This window comes from Furipterus horrens, unplaced genomic scaffold (assembly GCF_987537825.1).
Source record: "Furipterus horrens unplaced genomic scaffold, mFurHor1.1.pri manual_scaffold_12, whole genome shotgun sequence".
Lineage (NCBI taxonomy): Eukaryota > Metazoa > Chordata > Mammalia > Chiroptera > Furipteridae > Furipterus > Furipterus horrens.
In genome coordinates, this window is record NW_028327182.1 from 70,082,826 (window position 1) to 70,103,123 (window position 20,298).

General features: G+C 39.7%; 1 protein-coding gene across 4 annotated transcripts in view; it reads left to right on the forward strand.

Moving 5' to 3' along the window:
* The window catches only part of ARHGEF7 (Rho guanine nucleotide exchange factor 7), a 146,868-nt gene that overhangs the window by 117,272 nt on the left and 9,298 nt on the right, over positions 1-20,298 (forward strand). For 2 of the 4 annotated variants that reach the window (XM_090258794.1, XM_090258795.1), the window contains 5 exons: positions 582-660; positions 861-1,000; positions 3,718-3,942; positions 6,713-6,806; positions 11,091-11,180. In XM_090258794.1, the coding sequence (XP_090114920.1) occupies positions 582-660; positions 861-1,000; positions 3,718-3,942; positions 6,713-6,806; positions 11,091-11,180 (628 nt within the window). Of the gene's footprint in view, positions 1-581; positions 661-860; positions 1,001-3,717; positions 3,943-6,712; positions 6,807-11,090; positions 11,181-14,282; positions 14,460-15,903; positions 17,312-20,298 lie in introns of those variants that run through there. The other 2 variants (XM_090258797.1, XM_090258796.1) reach the window with 2 other exon arrangements.

Here is a 20,298-nt window from a genome sequence, read left to right on the forward strand (position 1 = left end):
AGTCCTCCGTTTTCAGAATGGACGGGTTGGCTACAGTTTCCGCTTTTTGTGCAGTGCTCAGCCAAGCTGCTGACTTCCTGTCTGGCGGACAACCAGACCATTTGTACAGTTCCTCTTGTTCAAATTTCCCCCTTATTTGGCCTTCAAACATGGAACTTCCTCTGCATTTTTATGAGGCAAATCTGTGCTTCCATTCCATAAACATGTCATTTAAAATAGCTGCCATACACTCTAATTTTTTTTTAATCGTAATGTGTAATGTTTTTGTGTCCTCATGTTTATGTTTAGAGTAACTCATCAGTTGAAATTTACTTATGTTCTAGGAATTTATTTGTGTTCTTGTTTGCTGCTCTATACCTTTTTGCTGGCTCAATTTCTTGATTATAGTATTATGATTACCCGTTTGAGATAGAAGTTTTTGTATTATACGTGCATCTGGTACAAACAAAATAGCTTTTGTGGTTTACAAATGCAGTTCCTCTGCCATTTCTAAAATAATTTAGTATTTACTTTAATAATGGTATTTTCTTTACTAGAAAAGCACTAATTGTTTTTTTTTTTGTTGGGGGGTTCTTTTTTAGGGAAAGCTACCAACGACAGGAATGACAATCACAAAGCTTGAGGACAGTGAAAATCATAGAAATGCATTTGAAATATCAGGTGATAGGCAAAAACTTTGTGGATGCTATCTGTCACGGTGTTGAGAGGCACCTTCCCATTTGTGTCCAGATTCTTTTGCTTGATTATTTCAAAGGGCTGATGTTTAAGCGTTGTTAAATTATACTCTGGGTGTGTGTATGTGCATATGTGTGCTTTCTACCTGTTTTCCCATTTCACCCTATTCTTCTCATCTCTTCTAGGGAGCATGATTGAGCGTATATTAGTGTCATGCAACAACCAGCAGGATCTCCATGAATGGGTGGACCATCTACAGAAGCAAACGAAAGTCACATCTGTCAGCAACCCCCCCATTAAGCCTCATTCTGTGCCGTCTCATACTGTAAGGACCCCCATATTTCTCCTTCATCCAAACTCCAGGGTCAGCTTTTGGTTGAGTTGTCAGCAGGTGATCAAGTAATTTAAAGCATTATCAATATTTGGATCCAGAACGCACAATACTTGCCTTGTATTTCTCTGCAGATATTTGCTTATCTCCATTGATAATGAATAACCACACAGTGATCACTTTTGTGAAACAGCCCTAAATTGTGCTTCATCACATACAGTTCCATGGCACCTGGGTGTGAGGCTGCTTCTGTGCTCAGAGTAGGCCCTGAAGACTGACTGGTCCCTTGAAGCTTTTTCTGAGAATTCTAACTGTATTTATTATGTTTCATCAAAAAAACAAAAACAAATGTTTATGAAGATGAAAGGACCAAATTCATGTTGAAGACATTAAAATGTAATTTTTGACTCATTTTGATTTAAAGAAGTCCACCTAGAAAAACTCAGCAGCTCAGCTTGTTGGCTTTTTAGATACTTAGACATTTCAAAATAGATCAGTACCAAAGTCTCAGTGTTGAAAACTTCTCTTAACTGGTGTTTTTGCTTAAGATACTGAATCATTTGTCATCTTTATCAAACAACATTGAAGAACCAGGCACACCTTTTTACAAATGACTTATGATTACATAGTGTTTCCATTTGGTAGGTTTTTCTCACATTTTTATTAGATTGTTGTGATCTTTATTAGCACTTTTCCTACCATGTAGTTCACTTCTGCGTTTGTTATCTTTAGCATTGTTTTAGCTCTGAAAGGGTGGCTTAGCATAACATTCTGATCACAGTGTCATTGTCTTATCAAAATCTCTCAATAGTTTAGAGCAGTGGTTCTCAACCTTCCTAATGCCGTAACCCTTTAATACAGTTCCTCATGTTGTAGTGACCCCCAACCATAAAATTATTTTCATTGCTACTTCATAACTGTAATTTTGCTACTGTTATGAATTGTAATGTGAATATCTGATATGCAGGATGTATTTTCATTGTTACAAATTGAACATAATTAAAGCATAGTGATTAATCACAAAAGCAATATGTAATTATATATGTCTTTTCCAATGGTCTTAGGCGACCCCTGTGAAAGGGTCGTTCGATCCCCAAAGAGGTCGCGACCCAGAGGTTGAGAACCGCTGGTTTAGAGGCTAAAACTATTTGCTTTAGCTGATGTTTCATTTTGAATGGCTCTGCCATTTTTAACTTCTCCATACTTTAAAAAATACTAAAGATCCTTAGCTTTTATGGTTCTAAATTTATTCCAAAGACATAGGTACGTACATATATTTATAAAGAAAAAAATTGAAGTGCCTTCTCATTCAGATTGTCAGTAATGATCTAAAACTAAACTTTATAAAATTTTATATCAGATAAAAGTTTGTTCTGTATTTGGGCCCTGGCCTCTCGTATGTCTTTTCATTTCCCTCATTGGCAAGGGAGGCACCCCATCAGCTGGACTGTTCCTCATATACAGGCTTTTGAAATGTTCATTCTTGGGGGAGCTTCTTTTTGGGGTAATTATGTATTTTTCTTGTGATCTGGCTTAAGTATTATTCTAATTTTAGCACAAAGCATACCTCTTTTGACTTTTTCAAGTAAGGAGAAACACCACCAAATATTATTTACTACTACATTATTTTTAGAAGGGATGTTTTGCATAGTTTTCTCCTTTTGTGAATTAATTGAGTTTGAAAAAAATTTGTAGTAGTTATGCAGCATATTACAAGACACTCATTCACACACCAGGAGAGGCATGTGGTTTCTAAAGAAAGGCTATTTTTTGTTATTGAATACTGAGGCATCAGCTAGAACCAGGGTTTTCTTATTTTAAGCATGTGTTTCAAATCTTGTTCAGTTCTTTCTAATAATGGCCTTGCTCAGGTTTCCAGCTCACAGAACCACTCAGCTCTTTCTCCTGGTAAGCATGCCTGTTGCATTGGGCTAATTTGAGGTCATTGGCTAATTTTGAATTACTGAATTTATTTAACATTTTCTCATTTAATTGTCAGTATGATGGGTTTTCCAGGAATATAAACTCCCATTAATAATGTCTTTTGAGAAATTATATTTCTATAACTGTATCTTGATGAAATTTATCTGAGAAAATTTGTTTTATTCCAGGGAGTGGCACACTTTTTTCGGTAAAGAAACAGATAGTAAATATTTTCAGCTTTACAGGCAACATGGTCTCTGTTGCTGTTGTACTTTGCTTTTGTAACACAAAAGCAGCTATCAAAGAAATGGGCCTCGCCGTGTTACTTTTTGTAAAATAAAAACTGGGGTCAGGTTCTAGCTTTGTCCACCCCTAAATCACCAGGCACTGAGTAATAGTTGACTGGGAAGGATTACCCTCCCCCTTTCACCACACTCCTAGTACAAGAATGCCTGTTCTTTCATAAAATTCCGATACCTATATTAAATGGAATACCTGTTTGCAAATGTTACTCCATGGCAAATAGAAGTGGCAGTGGAGTGTCTAGGTCTTAGGTCCCCTGCATCCTGCTGTCTCCTAACCTGAGCTCAGTCATGGCCTGAAGCAGAACCATGGGGGCATTGCAGCGTCCGAATGGAGTCAGAGATGAAAGAGAAATGATAACCTGGGGTTCATTTCACTGGGTGCGTTTTTAAAAAATTAGTGGAATTAAGTGTATTTGATTGAGTTATCTTTGATGGTGAATATTGTAATAATTTCTGCTCGCTCTTGTTCTTTTCCCTGGGCAGCTCCCCTCCCATTCAATCACCCCATCCAGCAAGCATGCAGACAGCAAGCCTGTGCCACTGACGCCTGCCTACCACACACTGCCCCACCCATCCCACCACGGCACTCCACACACCACCATCAACTGGGGGCCCCTAGAGCCTCCGAAGACCCCGAAGCCATGGAGTCTGAGCTGTCTGCGACCTGCACCTCCCCTCCGGCCCTCTGCTGCTCTGTGCTACAAGGAGGTGAGGTCTGAGTGAAAGTGAGCGTGACCTGACATCTGGACAGTTTCGGTTGGTTGTTCTGTGCTTCATTCTGGTGAATTCAGAAATATGGAAAATCACATATTTCTATCTAAAAAAATACAGATCAGATTCTTTGAACTCTGAAGGATCTGCCTTTCTTCTTTTCTCATTTTCTTCTGCTGTTTGGGGGTCTGGGGGAGGGCCACAGAGATCCTCATGGAAGAAGGCTAGTGCAGCATTGGACTCTCCATGCCCTTCATGGAGGGACCGTTTCTGTGCTCACCGTGGCCCTGCCTTGAGGAATTAGAAGGCTTCACATGGGCCTCCTTTGGGCCTCTAGCTGAATCTGAAATTATTTTCAACTTCTAGTCATGATGGGTCTCACTTTATTTCTGCATACTATTCTGTGCCTTAATAACCCATTTTCAAGTTTGAGATCTTGCTCAGGAACCCTACAGTTTGTCACCAGAAGCTATTTAAGATGAAAACATTTATAAATAAAAATGAAAGAAAATTAAGACAGCTTTTCTCTTTGTGTAAGGAGTGATCATGCACTTTGTTCTTTTTCCATTCTAATCCAGTGTTTTTATATATATTATGTGCACTTAAAATATTATTTCCTCCTATAGATATATATTAACAGTTTCCTGTGTTTTCATACTAGGCTTCATACAATTAACCTGCTTTGATGAGGAAAGAAAGTGTCTTGAGAACTATGTTCTGAGAAATATTAGCACTCCAGGAAGCTTGATAATTGAAATGACAAGTGTGGTTGTCACAAATGTGAGTGGCATAAATGAGTGTTGTTATCTTGAGTATGAATCGGGAATATGGTCATCGTGAATGTGAATATGGTTACTGTGAGTATGAGTGTGGTTATTGTGAGAGTATGGTTATTATGAGTGTCAGTGTGGTTATAACGAGCATGAGTGGGTGAGGATGGTGAGTGAGCAGGAGTGTGAGTGTGGTTATTGTGTGTGTGGTTGTATTAGCATGAGTATGAATATGGTCATGAGTGTGAGAATGCATATGGTTATCATGAGTGCCACTATGTTCATTGTGTGAACATGTGAATATGATTATAGTGAGTGGGCATGGTTATCATGATTGTGATTATCATGGGTGTGCACGTGAGCATGGTGAAGCACTGTTGCCTGGTATGAGTCTCCACATCTAGTCAAGGATCGAATTTGCCTAAGAATCTGGAGCAGACCCTCACTCCATCCCTGCTAGTAGTCCTAAGTATTTTAAGATACCTAGAAAAGTTCTTCATAAATTATAATCAGTTCTTTACATTTTCTGTTCTTAATGAATTTGGTTTTTTATGATACATGTCTTGCTGGTGGTCATATGCCCAGGTCAGAAATTTCTTTATCAGGGGCAGTTAAATAATGTTGGTGTTCTTTGTTACATAGTTTAGTGTTTACAGATAGCACGGGTAAACACTGGTGGGAATTTCATTACTGGGGCAGAAAATTGAGGTAAAAGTGTTAAGCAAAGGAACAGAAAGGCAAGGGAAGAGGTGTGGCAGTAAACATGAGCATCTCGTTTTGGTAAGTCTATCTACAGTTGCTTTTCTGGACCCCATGCTGGAGACAAGGTTTCACACTCTAATTATCGTACGGTTTTATTACTGAGCATGTCAAAACACTTAGTAAAAAGTAATCTTACAGAGTATTGCAAAAAATGGAGCAGCCACCAGCTCGGCCTGAGTGCAGGGGTTGGGGCACGGAGTGGGTGGATTTGTGCCCACTGCACGTGGGGTGCCTTGTCTGGTGCACTGCCAGGAGCCTTGTGTCTATTTGCTTTGAGTTAGGGAAGCCCCAGAACACATGCTGTGTTTATTTCTTTATTAACTTTCTGCTGCATTTCTTACAGCTTTTTAAATACTTACTTTTATGGAAAATATTTTGAAGAGCATGCCTTTAAAAAGCAAGCTTTGTTCCCTCCGTACTATCAGTCTGATTCATCCCGTAGCACCTGTCACCTTCTGAGTCTTGGTTTTTCTCATTGTAAGGTTCATAAACAAATGGTTTATATAATTTAAATGATATCAATCGTTAACACATGTTTGATAATTGAAACCTCACCCACTCCATTGGACTTCGTCCTGCTGTCAGATTTTCACGTTCCTTTTCTGCACAGTTTTTAGAAGTTATGTTATAGAAACAAGAGGCAGACCTTTACACTGTGAATATAGCTCTGAATTAGCATGAACACGCCATAGAGAGCCAGTGTCTGGTCTGTGCATTTGTGCTGCAGGCTGGCAGGCTGATCTTAACTCTCTCCTTTTCTTCTCACCAAGACTTCAAGTATTTTTCTAAAGGAGTCATTCTCTACTTACCTTTCCTTTAAAAATAGCCTTAGTTTCCTTATCTCTTTCTAGTTAGCTGCAGCAGATGGGTCTTCTCCAGAATTAGCAGCATGTGTGGATCTCTGTGCACACATCAGCCAGCTGTCCTTTCTCTCCTCTCCAGAAGCTGCCAGCCTCCCTACAAGCTTGCAACACCTCTGCTGTGTGTTGTGATAGTGCTGATGGATCCAGCTAACATGAGGGTTTTCGTAAGAGTCATTGCCTTATTATTGACTTTAAGTTAATGCTCAGCATTTGGCAAATAAAAATCAAAATATGAGAGAAGTAGGAAACACTAACAGTGAATAGCTATAGTGATTTAATATTTCACACCTTCACAGGGACCCTTACTGATATGCCAGTAAAAATTACTGCCTTTGGAAATTGTTATCGTTTTTCCTCTTTTTCTTTCCTTAGGATCTTAGTAAGAGTCCCAAGACCATGAAAAAGCTGCTACCTAAACGTAAACCTGAGCGGAAGCCTTCAGACGAAGAGTTTGCGCTGAGGAAAAGTGAGTACGTGTGCACAAAGACATCAGTCTGCCTCACACAGGCACAGCACAGTGTTCGTGGGATAGGGAGGTGGCTCTTCAAACACCAAACGCAAGTCAGGGTCTGAGCCTTAGCCTCACTTCTAAAGGAAACTGAACAGCGATAGCAACAAACTGGTGTAGATACTCATAAGCAGGAGAGATATACTAGTGATGAAGCACACACTTGGTTTTCCCCCTAAGGCAACCAACCATTGGCTGTCTCTTGGCCTCTATCATTTCATCTGGGAAACCAGTCCAGGGGTGCAGGGTGACCTGGGACCACCTGCTCTTCCTGTCCCCCTTTGCCCTGTGGTTTTCACTTGCACTGCCTCGCTGGTCTTATCACTGTAGGTCTCATTTTCCCCAGGCCTGGGCGCTCAGATATCATTCATTGCTCAAGTGTAAACCTGTGAAATGCCAGGTATGGTATTGAATTCAGCTCTGGATTTCTCAGTGTCTCACAGGGAGCACCTCACACACAGGAGATGCTCATTGGACAGTGTGTGAATAAGTAGAGCTGTTTCTAGAAACAAGGGATTGGAGAGTTTCAGCATATGCCTGCCCACTTCTTCCCAGCGTTGAGCCCACTTCCCTGTGCAACGGGCAGGAAAGGTTTCATGTGAATAGTTGACTGTGGGCTGTCTGGCCTGCAGGAGAACCTTGATAAGGAGATGGCCCTGCCTGGTAGGAGCCTTAGGGAAGTTGTGGGATCTGAAAGGGCTCTGCCTCCCCACCCTTCTGTTCATGCTTAGCCTGCCCACCTCTGTACCTCCTTGCTGCCCGTGTGCCCTATGATATGTCACAGCTCTTCCTGACTCTCTAGAGTATTGCTCCTCCTTTTCACCATACCAATTTGGGAACCTTCAGGAATTCATTTCCAGAAGAAGGCTGCCTGGAGAGATGTTTTTAGTCAGATCGCATGGCTGACATCACCCAGAGGAACTGGGCAGTGGCTGTGGGTGATCTTGGAGGCCTGGTAGCCTGCACTTGAGCTTGCTCTGCAACCAGTCACTGTGGGACCTTCTCGTCCTTAGAACAGGGGTGATGATAAGCTGGGAGAAGTAAATGCAGTAATGGCCTAGAGGCTGCTCTATGAGCATGAGCTCTCACTGCCCCTGACACCTGTTGTAAATTGCTGTGTGCACCGCATGTTTTGCCATCCCAATGGTCATTTCCCTCAGATTTTGACAGTATAGAGCAGTGCCACACTCCAGGACAGCTCATTAAATGAGGTGATGAGGCTGTGCATTCTAGTGAGGAGAGTCACACCTAGAATTGAACACCTGCTCTGAACTTAGCAGCTGTGACTGGGAAGAGTCAGGAGTCATTTGTTCTGTGTGAAGGCTCTGTGCTGTGCATTGGGACAGGCTGCAGATGTGGTGCCATTTCCTTGACAAAGGTTTATTCAGTGCCTCTTCGTGCCAGGCGCTCAGCAATAAACAAATGAAAACCCCTGTCCTCATGGAGCTCTGTTTTCATGCAAAGACGTTGGTACAGACGGAGACCAAACAGGCAAATTATAGCATGTTGATGTGAAGTGCAGTGGAGGGAGGTGCGCTGGGGCTCTTCTAAATAGGATGGTTGGGGAGGCATGGGTATGGCAGTGTTGTCTGAATCAGCAGCTTGAAGGGGTTGATGAAGCCAGCAGAGCAGTTGTCTTGGGGAGAGCTTTTCAGGTACTGGCTCTGGAGCCCCTAAGCCAGGAACCCCAAGTATAGTCAAGGAACAGGGAGGAAGCCCTGGCGTGAGGTTTAGGTGGTGAGGATGAAAGGGAGATAGTGAGAGATGATTCCCAAAGGGGCGAAATTGCAGTTAGTCCAGTTGTGAACAGAGGCCTTGATGGGACTTGGGTTTTAATAGGACCACTGATTCCTGTGTTGAGAACAAACAGGGGCAGAGGTGGGAACAGGGAGAACAGGTTAGGAGACTGTGAAGTAGTCCAGGGAGGATGATGTGGTAGCAAGGTGATGACAACAGGTGAAACATGGCCAGAGTTCAGATTTCTTTGAAGTGGAGCCTTCAGCAATGGTTCTCTACTGGGGATGATTTTGCCCCACTGGGGACATTTGGTAATGTCTGGAGACATTTTGGTGTCAACAACGGGGTGAGGGTGCAGGTAGAGGTCAGGGATGGTGTTAAACACCCTACAGCACACAAGACAGCCCCAGAGCAAAGAATTATAGCATGTCCTTGAACAATGTTTCGTTATAGTTTTGATGAGATATTATAGGAACTAGCTCTTGTTTATATCAGTTAGCCTATGGTGAAATTGGTTTCTTTATACATCATTTCACTTCAAGTCGCAGAACCTATTGATGATACTAAGTGAGGACTTACTGTATCTGACCCCAAATGTCAGTAGTGCATCTGCAGTTGAGAAACCAGGCCCATGGGATGTGCTGTTGGCTTGATCTCAGGGTGTGAGAGTGAGCCTTTCAGCCTGAAGGTCCGGTGATAAGGCAGAGAGTTAACAGGGTCCTGAGGCCCAGGGGAAGGTCTGGGCCAGTGGTGAGAATTTCAGAGTTGTTCCCATGCTAAGATGGCTTCTCAAGCTGTGAGATTGAATAAACATAGAAGAGAAAGGGTCTGAGTTTTAGGAGATGAGGGAGTTAAGGAGCTTGCAGAAGAGGAAGAACCAGTGGGTAATAAGAAAACGAAAGGTTTTTGTGGGGGTTGGAGGAGAAATTTGATCTACGTGGACCTCCATTAACTAATGCCTACGCAAGCAAGTACTTAGTAAACCTGACTGCGTTGCAGTCACATTGTAATTTTGTTAGTTATTTCAACCTTTGTTACATTCAGAATCCTAGAAATTTTCCTAGTTGGGTGAACAGTCTGTGTACCACATAGAAAACGTATATTGTTCTCTCATTAATTTACCTTTTTCAACCTTCCCAGGGAAGCCAGTGCCCTTTCTATCGTCATAATGCTTTCTTGGCACTGAGGATGGTGCAGCTGCACTTACACATGTCTGAAAATGCTAACCCAGTTAAATCAGCTGGACAGATCGTTTTCCTTTAGGCCAAGAGGGAATGGCCTATCTCTTGAAGTTACCTTGCAGCATGTCCTGAAATTAAACTAGTTAAAGGTTATCTGTCTTAGTCCTAAGAGAGGAGTTTATTATGGAAAACCTGTTAAATGACTAGTCTCAATTAGTGAAATTTAAGTCAGTTTCTCAGTTGCTCTTAAACTCTAGGTTACTAAAGTTTAATTTTTCGTAGGGAATGTTTGGCTTACCTTGTAAATGTCTATCTTAACTATCATAAAATGATGTTGAGGCTTTATTGTGCAGCTTACAAATATTTTAGCCTTCCATTCTTTTCACATTTTTATTACAGCAGATGAGGCTTTTAAAAATATATATCCAAATAATATCTTAGAAAATGTAGAAAAACTTAGAAAATCTAGGAAAACAAACCAGAGAAACAATTTAACCATTGGATCATATGAAGTATGCTGGGTGTGCCATCTAATACCGTTAGGTGCTGTTAGTCCAGGAAGTTCTGTTCTCTGTGCCTGTGATCATCTCTGAATGTGCAGCCAGTGTCTGGAATAATCCTTTGCTTAAGGAAGAGCTCTGGAATGAATGACACCTTCAAGCTTTAGATTGTGCCTTATAAATTGCTTAGATGAAATCTGTACTAGGAATTTGTGGATCAGAGGAAATGTTCTTTTTAAAGCCTTTGATAAATATGGTCAGGTCGCTGCTCTGGAGGGTTTTGCATCTCTTCATTCCTACCAGCTGTGGATGGAGGGTAGACTTTTTCTTTCTGCAGTTCACATACACATTGAGAATTGTCAGGCTTTTCTGTTTTTTGTTAGTGTGGCATGTGGAAACCATGCTTTGTTTCGGTTTTCATGTCTTCCTAGTGATATTGAATATCTTTTGTTACAGACTGTATTCTTTTTGTGTGAATTGCTTGTTTCTAGTTCTTGCCTGTTCAATTTGAGGATGTGGGATACTGTTTTTCTTATGGATTAATGAGATAATTTTTATATAATTAGGATATTAACCCTTGTCAGATATGTTGCAGACCAAAAATACTTCTAAAATACTAAAAATAATTTTGAATGTAATTGTTTTGTAAAAATTGGAAAACAGTTATCTGAAAAGAAAAGGGAAGATTGTCTTGATTGTCATCATTTTGGTTGAGTTGATGGCTTCACATTGCTCTACCTAATGGTACTAGTTATTTTTGGATTGTGACATGTTGTACTTGTCATTTTTAATTCAATTGTGCCATGTTGTGTGTGTCTTGACAGGCACAGCTGCTTTGGAAGAAGATGCGCAGATTCTGAAAGTCATCGAAGCTTACTGCACAAGCGCCAAAACACGGCAGACACTCAATTCAAGTAAGTTTTACAATAATGTACTGGAATTGTGGTGGTTCGTTTTGTTTAAAATCATAGTCAGAAGGAACCTGTGCTGGGGCCTGTGCATGTCTCCCCAGTGCTGCCTGAATGGTCCTCAGTGACTGGCCTTCTCTGGCTACCCAGGTACAGAACAGCTTGAACCTGACCTCCCTCAGTCATTGTAAAGGGCCTGAGCTGTCAGGAAAATAATTGATTTCTAGAAAAGGTCCTACTGGGAAAACTGAATATAAGGTACTGCTAGAATTTATAAAGTTTTCTTTTGCTTACTGAAGATGCATTTAGATGTCAATGGAAGTTCATTCAGTTCAGTTATTTAAGCTATTTAAACTATTGGTGTGGTAGCAGGATTTATTTATTAACTTCTTAGAATTATTGTGAAAAATACAAACCTAGAGCAAGGCTTCTTTTTGTCTACCCCCTTTTTAAAAATGATTGCTTTTAAAAATTTTAAGAAGTAGACACCTATAAATTTATTAGATATCAGTAACACTGAACTTACCTGCATCTTATGCATAATGTCTTTAAGTGAAAAAATCTTAATCTAGTGTGAGAACAGTATGAAAGGGGTCTTTTTTTTTTTTTTTTTAAACTTCCCCAGCATTTGAGAGTGGAGTGTAGCACAGTGGGGCAGATGGAGTAGTACATGTGATTTGTTCAGGAGAAAGGGGCCCACTTTACCTGTCACTGGTACCAGCGCCACAGATAGGTATCACAGGGAATCCTTTTGTACTGTTGTTTCTTAGGTGGGCTCTTTTTTTCTTTTTTGAGAACTGGATGGTTAATATATTACTTCTGCCATAAAAACTGGTTTCTATTAGATTTTATATATTTTGGTTATCTTTCCACCATGATATTTAGCAAATCACCTTCATTTTCACTATCAGCAGTATGATGATTGGAATCAATGTCCTGTCCTGTTTTAAACTAATGATGGGAAGGAAAAAAAGAAAAGAAAAGGTGGGGAAAGGAGTTTCAATTGCTTTAGCTTTTGTTAAAGATGAAGATAGGGCTAACAGGATTAAACCCCAAGTGGCATCTGCAGATAATCTAGAAACTCTCTTGTGGCCAGTATATCAAGTATCCCACTTGTGACATTATGACTTTTTTTGTCCATACTCTGACCAATGAAGATGCCTTTCATAGTGACTAGTCAGCAGAGGAGAGAAATGGAAAGGCATGAATGTGGAGTATATATGCATAAAATCAAGCAGTAATTTGTAAATACAGATTATTGTCATTAAAGATATTACATATAGTTTCATTTATTTGATAAGAGATTGTAGTTTAAATAATAGGCTATAAAATGTGGCCATAGCTTTTTGGGTTTTGAATTTGAGATGCTCAAGATTTGCTCATCTCAACTTCAATCGTATGAAATAAAATTTTACCTTGGTAGTCTCAGGTGAATAGACCAGGTAATACGGGCTTTATGTATGTTTTTGTGCAAGCCTCATTTCTTCAACCAAGAGATAGTGCCCTGTGATGTGCCTCTGGCCTTGCTGCTTCTGGCTGCCTGAAAGGAATGGCCCATAGTTTGTGCAGATCTTTTCTTATCACATTGCCTATATTATGTGTTTCCATTTCCCATGTGCAAGAAAAGCATTGGACAATACATTGGCTTTTATTTTTAACTGATATTATGAGCTAACCACTCTGGAGCCTCATGTATATAACCACATATGGCCTTAAACCTAATTAAGAACAGGTTGGATAAGGGAAATTGATCCTTTGTGCTGTCAAGGTGATACCCATAATACACTTGGAAATGGGATCAGAGTAGAAGCTGCTCTTTTCGTAGTAAATGCTCAGTGAGGACAATTAGGATAACATATCTTGCCTAAAATTCAGCTTGGTTCAGTATACATTTAGATGCCAGTAAGACTACAAATCAAACATCTTTGGCATTGATTTCTGTTTCAAGGAGATAATGACCTTTATAGATTATAGGGATTTAGGTGAAGAAATCCAAACCAGTCCACTGCTTGTTCTTGTTATGAATTTGGAATGGAATTAACTTTGATCAGAAGCAGGAACAGGGTGGGTCTAGTGGTTGCTGTCTGTGCCCCTTCCCATCATGGAGGGTCCCCTTGGTTCCCACTGAGTGTGTTCTTCTTGCACCCTTTGTCTCTGGACCATTCCAGCCTGCATGTCTCACGTATAGCCGCCTGCCCAGTGTCATTGCTCACAGATGCCAACCGCACATGGGCTTATTTCTGTTCTCCCATTTTGTGCCCACTTCCTTCAGTTGTCTTCCTTTTAACGCCGTGGCTTTACCAGTTCCTGTCTGTCTTCCTGCCAGTAAAAGGGTCTGTATCAGGGTTGATAACATTTGAACAGACATGGCTTCCCACTTTATTCATATCTGCTGGCTGAGCGCTCCAAGGAGTGGAGATGTGGGGTGATGGGAAGGGGCAATGAGAGGGAAGTGGACCCTATTTAATTCCTTTTTACATTCTGAAATTTTTACAGTGGTTATAGTTTGATAAGGTAAGTTTTAGATTCCCCTCCCTTCCCTCCAATCATTTTAAAGTGACGTCTGGTGATTAGTCGGCCCAAGAGATAGCTGAAGAAGTAAGTCAAAAATCCTTTGAAACTCTTTTTGCATTCAATATTCACATAATAAATAGGAAACAATTTTTAATTAAACACATAAATGGTTCCTTTTATAAATAATGTCTTTAATGAGATTATTTATTAATAGAATGTGGAATAGAATTGGTTACTTGTAAAATATATATAGAATAATTTGTGGGCATGGGCTTTAATTTGAAAAAGATTTAATTGAGGATTTAGCAATATTTTTAAAAAGAAACAATTTGGAAACAATATCATGTTTTAGGTTTATTTGAATAATCTGATTTTATTCTAAGGGTTGTGCTAACTTTGTTATTAAAACCCAGCCATAAAGAGAAATAAATGAACATTGTTGCCATTTTTTTAACAGTATTTTCTCTTTTCCTTCTCTTCCCATCACCTTTTGCTTTTGTTTTCACATTTTTGGTTGTGGCTCTTCCTGTCCGTCCTCCTTCTCATCCCATCTTTGCCTGTCACACCTGTCACTCCATCCCGCCCCTGTCTTAGCATGGCAAGGCACTGACCTGATGCATAATCACGTCTTGGCTGATGATGACCAATCAAGTCTAGACTCCTTGGGTCGTCGCAGTAGCCTTTCTCGTTTGGAGCCTTCAGACCTCTCGGAAGACTCTGACTATGACAGTATATGGACAGCCCATAGTTACAGAATGGGTTCTACATCTCGTAAGAGCTGTTGCTCATATATCTCTCACCAGAACTAATGCACTTCTGAGCTTTTCTTAACAAACGCTTGTTGTATCGCAGCCTGCTTTTCTTAGATGTTTTCTTGCTGTTCCTTGTCTCTTTTATGTGATATTTTAACAACTTTTGAGAGCACTTCTGATATTTCCCATTGTACTTTGTGGAGGCTTAATTGCCAATTCAAATATCCATTTGAAGTTACTTACTGATTGTTGAAGGAGATGGTGAATTCACACAGCCTATACCTAAGGGTTCTTTTCTTAGTGGGTAGTGATGGTTTTATAGCCCCAAATGGTTGTTGTTTTTTATTCTCAGTGTAGCAACTGTCTCATTTCTTTTTGGATATAGCTATATGAACACTTTGATATTTTATATTGAAACACAGGTTTGTGATTTAAGTGCCAGTAACATGGAGAAGACTCTGGCCTTATATATAGGGATCTAAATTTTTTATGCATAATGGACACACCAGTCAAGTAGTTATGGAGAGATAGGAAGAATAAAGCATGTGACAAAAGTACTGTGAGTTAGACAGCTGTGCTCTGAGGACTCCTCAGGGCACTCGATGACCGTGAAGAACTGTGTGTTGGTGTGGGCTTTGGGTCTTGGCAGCACTGAAGAGCTTGTCTGCACCCCAACAGCTCTGTGCCTGTCAGTGTGCCACAATGGTCTTCTTTGTGCTCCCCATTGGCCTGTGGGGTGGGAGTTTTCCTCTCCAAAGACCAAATTACTGTCAGAGCTCAGACACTGTCATCACACCAAAACTTTCCCTAATTGAAGTAATTTCTCTTAAATGGCACTTAGCAAGCCTGTACTACTCTACTGAAGGTTTCAAGTCCAAACTCTGAAGCATCCAGCCTCTGAAAGTCTGGATTAGACTGCTTTCAGAGAGAGGCATGTGGAATACTTAAAAAGACGAATGCTTTGGCTTCAGTCACAGCCTGGCTTACCCTGACATCCATACTTATACTGCCTGTGATGGACACATTGTTTGTTTTCAGCAGCTAGCTGCAGTGAATCTCCACTTACAGCAACCCTGTCTTATGTAACCCTCATTCTTGATTGTAATGGGCTTGTCTGAGTCTATTGAAGACTTACTATGTTGCTATGGAACTCACTTATTAGAATATCTCAGATGGGGGCAGATATCCCTACTTTCCTGGGGTTTGTTGTAAGGAGATTTCACTGGCCTCACTCAAGACTAATTTCTGCTTCAAAAAGAACTGAATGTGACCTGTTGCATTCAGTTGTAACATCCAAATCCACATCTGATCATTGTTAGAGGGGAAGAACTGTGTTTTCTCCCTTGCATGCTGTATTTGGTGTTAAATGAAACCTTAAGATTATGTTTTAAGTATTCATTAAACCAGCTTCAGAAAACAAGATGCCATAATAAATGGGGAATAACATTTTTTCCTTTCTTCAGGGTGGCTGTAATTCCAGGTGGCTGTGAATGCGCTCTTCCCTCACCACACCTCCTTCGCCAAACTCATGTATTCAGTGTTCTGATCTCACTTGCACAGAGACATCTCTGATGCACTACGTTATTGTTTCCTGGGAGCTGGGTCCTGTTGCTCACGAGCCCAGAGGTGCTAGTGAACTCCCGGCAGTAGCATATTGCTTAGGAAGTCAGACTGCTTCAGTACTGCATGCAATGAAGTCATTAGGAAAACTGATAATTCCAAATATCTGTCTGTCTCCAAGCTTATGCCATCTGGAGATTTCATATTTTTATATCAGCTAATATAAATAAGAAAATCGTGGAGCAATCTTTTAAAATTGAGCCCCCTATTAACCCTTGTGTAGAGATAGGGTTTATATATGTTAAGCCAAAAAGCAAATGGAATTTTTGGAGACCTACGAAGTTCATATGCTTACTCAATACCATGCAAGGAATTTGGAAGCAATTTTGCTTTATATCATGTAGAGTAGTCACCTTTTCTAATATTAATAGAACATTTTTTGTTTGCTTTGGGACTAATAATGGGTGCATTGGCCTTGAGGCCTTTGTCATGCCTTAGTAAACTTGGGTTGCCTATGTCGTGCTATACATACCATAGCATTGAAGTACAGTTGCTGCACTTGGATTTTTCTCTAACACTGAGTATCATTTGGGTTGTCTTAATGAGACATTGTCATTTTCTATACACCAAAGTTTTGACACTTTTCCATCATTCCTTTTTGTACCAGTTAAAGCCATTTGGATGATGATTTTTGTTGATGCTAAGATCACTGCACAATAACAACCTGGCTTTTTGTTTGGATTTGTTTTGAATGTCTGGCACCATTAGCCTTTGTGACCTGGTTGGAAGTATTAGTGCCACAGGCCTGAAAACAGTTCTTGTGTGGCAGTGGTGATAAGGCATCTAAAGGGCCGTATTTTTACTTCTGTGGAACTTTAGTCACACTGAAATAGTATTTTATGTTTATACAATTCTGTAATATCTATGTGTACAGTTAGTATTATAATGAAAGGATGAAGAATCTGAACTAGAAGGTAGGTTTAAGCCATTATCAGGCCCTTTGCAAATGGTCTAAATGGTGTTCCCATTGAATTAACTTGCCACAAGTATATAAGCTATAAATTGTGTTTTGCATAAAATTGCTAAAACACAGTGATATGTATATAGTGGTATAAGACCTGGAAAAAATTATATATTGTGCTTTTTATCTGTGAATGGGAAAGCCATTTTTAGTGGGTGACTGCCATTTGAAGACTCAGTTGGATGTATACCTGAATGTTGCATTGTATTGTACAGTATCATTATTGTTTGTGGTTGCATATGGCAATGAAGTGTTTGTTTTATTTAAAAAAAAAAAAAGACATCTGTTATGTACAGTTGAAATAAATTTTGCCTTTGCTAGCCTGTGGCTTTTAATATTTGTTACATGGGGGAGGGGAGTAGCATAGTTTGCAGTTTTAGTATGATTTGGCTGTTCTTCTAAAGATTGTTTTGGAAGGCCAGGCAGTAGAACACTTTCTATCTGCCTTGATGGAAAAGCTTGCACGTAAGTTAAATGTGTTCTAAACAACACAGGGTCACTCCCTGCACATTTTTACATAATCTATTTTCCTCTAGTATTTTTTTAAAACAAGTTTCAGTTACTTAGAGATTTGTCTTCAGAATGAAGCATTCTCGTTTTTGGTTTGGGGGAGCTGTGCATGCATAAATAGAAAAAAACCCAACTTTAATAGTTTTAAATTTAAACTAAGGTCAGCTTTTATTTTTTTTTAAAGTGCATGCCCAGCTTACTGGGAAAAGCAAAGTAAAAGGAAAGGAAAAGAAGTACCTGTGCCGATGCAAGGCTAGGACAAGTTGCAAATGATGCACAAACTCAAATCATTCTCTGAAAAGAATCCTTGCATTTTCTTTTCCTAAGAAACATAATAATCTTACAGACATAAATAACAAAGTGGCCCTTTGGAGAGATTTTATTAAGTAGATATTTTAAGGTGTAATATTTTACTTTATTCTAATGTTATTTTAATTTCAGTTGAGAATAAGTAGATGCAGGCATTAGAAAGATTATGAATTTAAGAAATGAGTTTTGCTACAAATGTAGTAGACCACCAACCAGATAGGCAGATGTTCTTTTCTGATAAACTGTTTCTAGGCTTTTGGTGGAGGTCAACTTACTCATGTGCACACACACATCGTACGCATGCCCTGGGTTTGACAGTCATGTGTTGTGAAATCAGGCACCTAAATGGTGTTCTAACAACGAAGATGAGATTGTGCCCTGGGGCTTGAGCCCTACTCTTGCAGCCTGGGCAAGTCCTCTGTCTATAAAATGGAAATGTTTGATCAATCTGTGTTTCTCCAACTAAGGTCCATAGTTCTCTAGGGGGTCTCTGAATGTGTAAGGGAGCAGGGTTCTAAGTTCTGGGGATCTGTGACAAAGTTCTAAGCGTGTTTCCAGCTTCTGGATCTCTCATTCTGAGTTGAGTTCCCTCCAGGGCCCCCAGTGCCTACTGTCTCTCCAGCTGTGTGGTGCAGCCTGACCCCTGCTGGTGGCAGTTGGAACTGTTGTTGTCTGTTTGTCAGCAGCCACTGGGGGCTGCATCCCAAGCCTATGCAGACACGTTCTTGGAGTTCTCAAATTTGAGAAATGCTGGATTGGTGTTAAGTATTTATTATTCTTTCTTTATTTCCAACCCCATATTGAACAACAGCAAAACCAACCAGCATTTGTGTGTATGTATTTTATGCTAGTCTAGCACTCTTCAAATTGTTACCCAGAAAACTGCAAAATGTTTAATATTAATACTGAAGGAAGAGTTTGGCACTCAGGTGGATTTAGGAAATGCTGAATTAAAGTTCTGCAGGTATTTTTACTGCAAACCTCTGAGAACCTTAGAATTGCTACATGTGCCCTGTGAGTCTAAGAAGTGGCTGTAGCAGTCAGCATTTTCCAAAATGATGTTGTAGAAACCCCTGTTAAATGCTGTAAAACACAGATTTTGGGAAACACAATTCTTGAGTATACTGGAATCATCATGAACCTGTTCATCTATGTCTCACACCTCTTAGAGGATTTTCTTTTTTTTTTTTTTTTAATGTGCAAAGTGGTGTGTTATTAGAGGCCAAATGAGTGGTTAAAAATGCTCTATGTAAGAAAGAAAGGTGAGCAAGCACTTTGTGAAGTCACTGTTTGCCCTTTCTTTGATTCTGGACCAGGTGGAGAGTCGCCTGAATGAGAAACGCAAATCCGGTACAGTCACCTCTTCCTTGGATAGAGGATTTTCAATAAAGTGATAGAACATTTTTGGTAGTTCTGCTGTTAAATTATTTTCCTAACGTTAATAATTCAGGGAAACATGCTGTGATACCTCTGAAAATACTTCAGTAATCTTTGAGGTAACTTATGAAATCTGTTTACTTTCTAAAACTTTGTTCTTAAATAGTGAACTTATTTATAAATCTGGCTGGAGAATAATCCTTTATTATTTTGTTGAAAGACGAACATTTTTTCAGTCATCTTAGAAAAATATGTTATTTTGAAACTAGGCAGATTATTCGCATCCCGTGGATTTCTCTGGAGGAAATAAATAACATTCATTAACAAGCCTCCTGGCTCACCATCAGATCTGTAAATGACAATTTTTTTTTCCAATGGCACATTTCAGAAATTAAGTAGTTGAGCATATATCTCTATAGTATTCTCAAACTTAACATTTTATAATACATTGTTAAATCTTGTGTACTTGAAGTGTGTTTAAAAATCAGAGCCATGTCATGCATGTGCAACTGTTGGTACCAGTTCTTACAGGTTTTAATTTCTCTGATATATATTACATAATGGAATTTAAGGCTTTTATCTTTATGAATTCATCTGGTAAGAGATATTTATAAAATGTAATTTTTAAATTAATCTTCAGAACATCTCTGCAGAGGTGGTTAGTTTTGTTCTATTTTACCAGTAATGGAATTGTGTAGCTCAGTGTAAGTGACGGGCCGGAGTTAGTTGAGGACTCCCACAGACAGGGTGTGAGCCCAAGTGAGGTCATCCTGGCATTTCTGCGGGACAGCCAACTGCTGTCTGACCCTCTTTACAAAGTAGACATCCCTTGTGATCCTGTTTTATGTTATTTGAACATTTTAATGCTGGAAACATAATGTAAATAGGTTGCCTAGGAAGCTAGAAGATGCAAAAATAATCAAAACACATAGCATTTAATATTCCCTCAAGTACTGTTATATAAAAACATTTTCAACCTCTTGTCTCATTAATCCACTGGAAGATTTGTCGTGTTACAAACTGAATGTGACACATACACAACTGGTAACTCTTTGATTTGACTGTAACACAGTCAACAGCT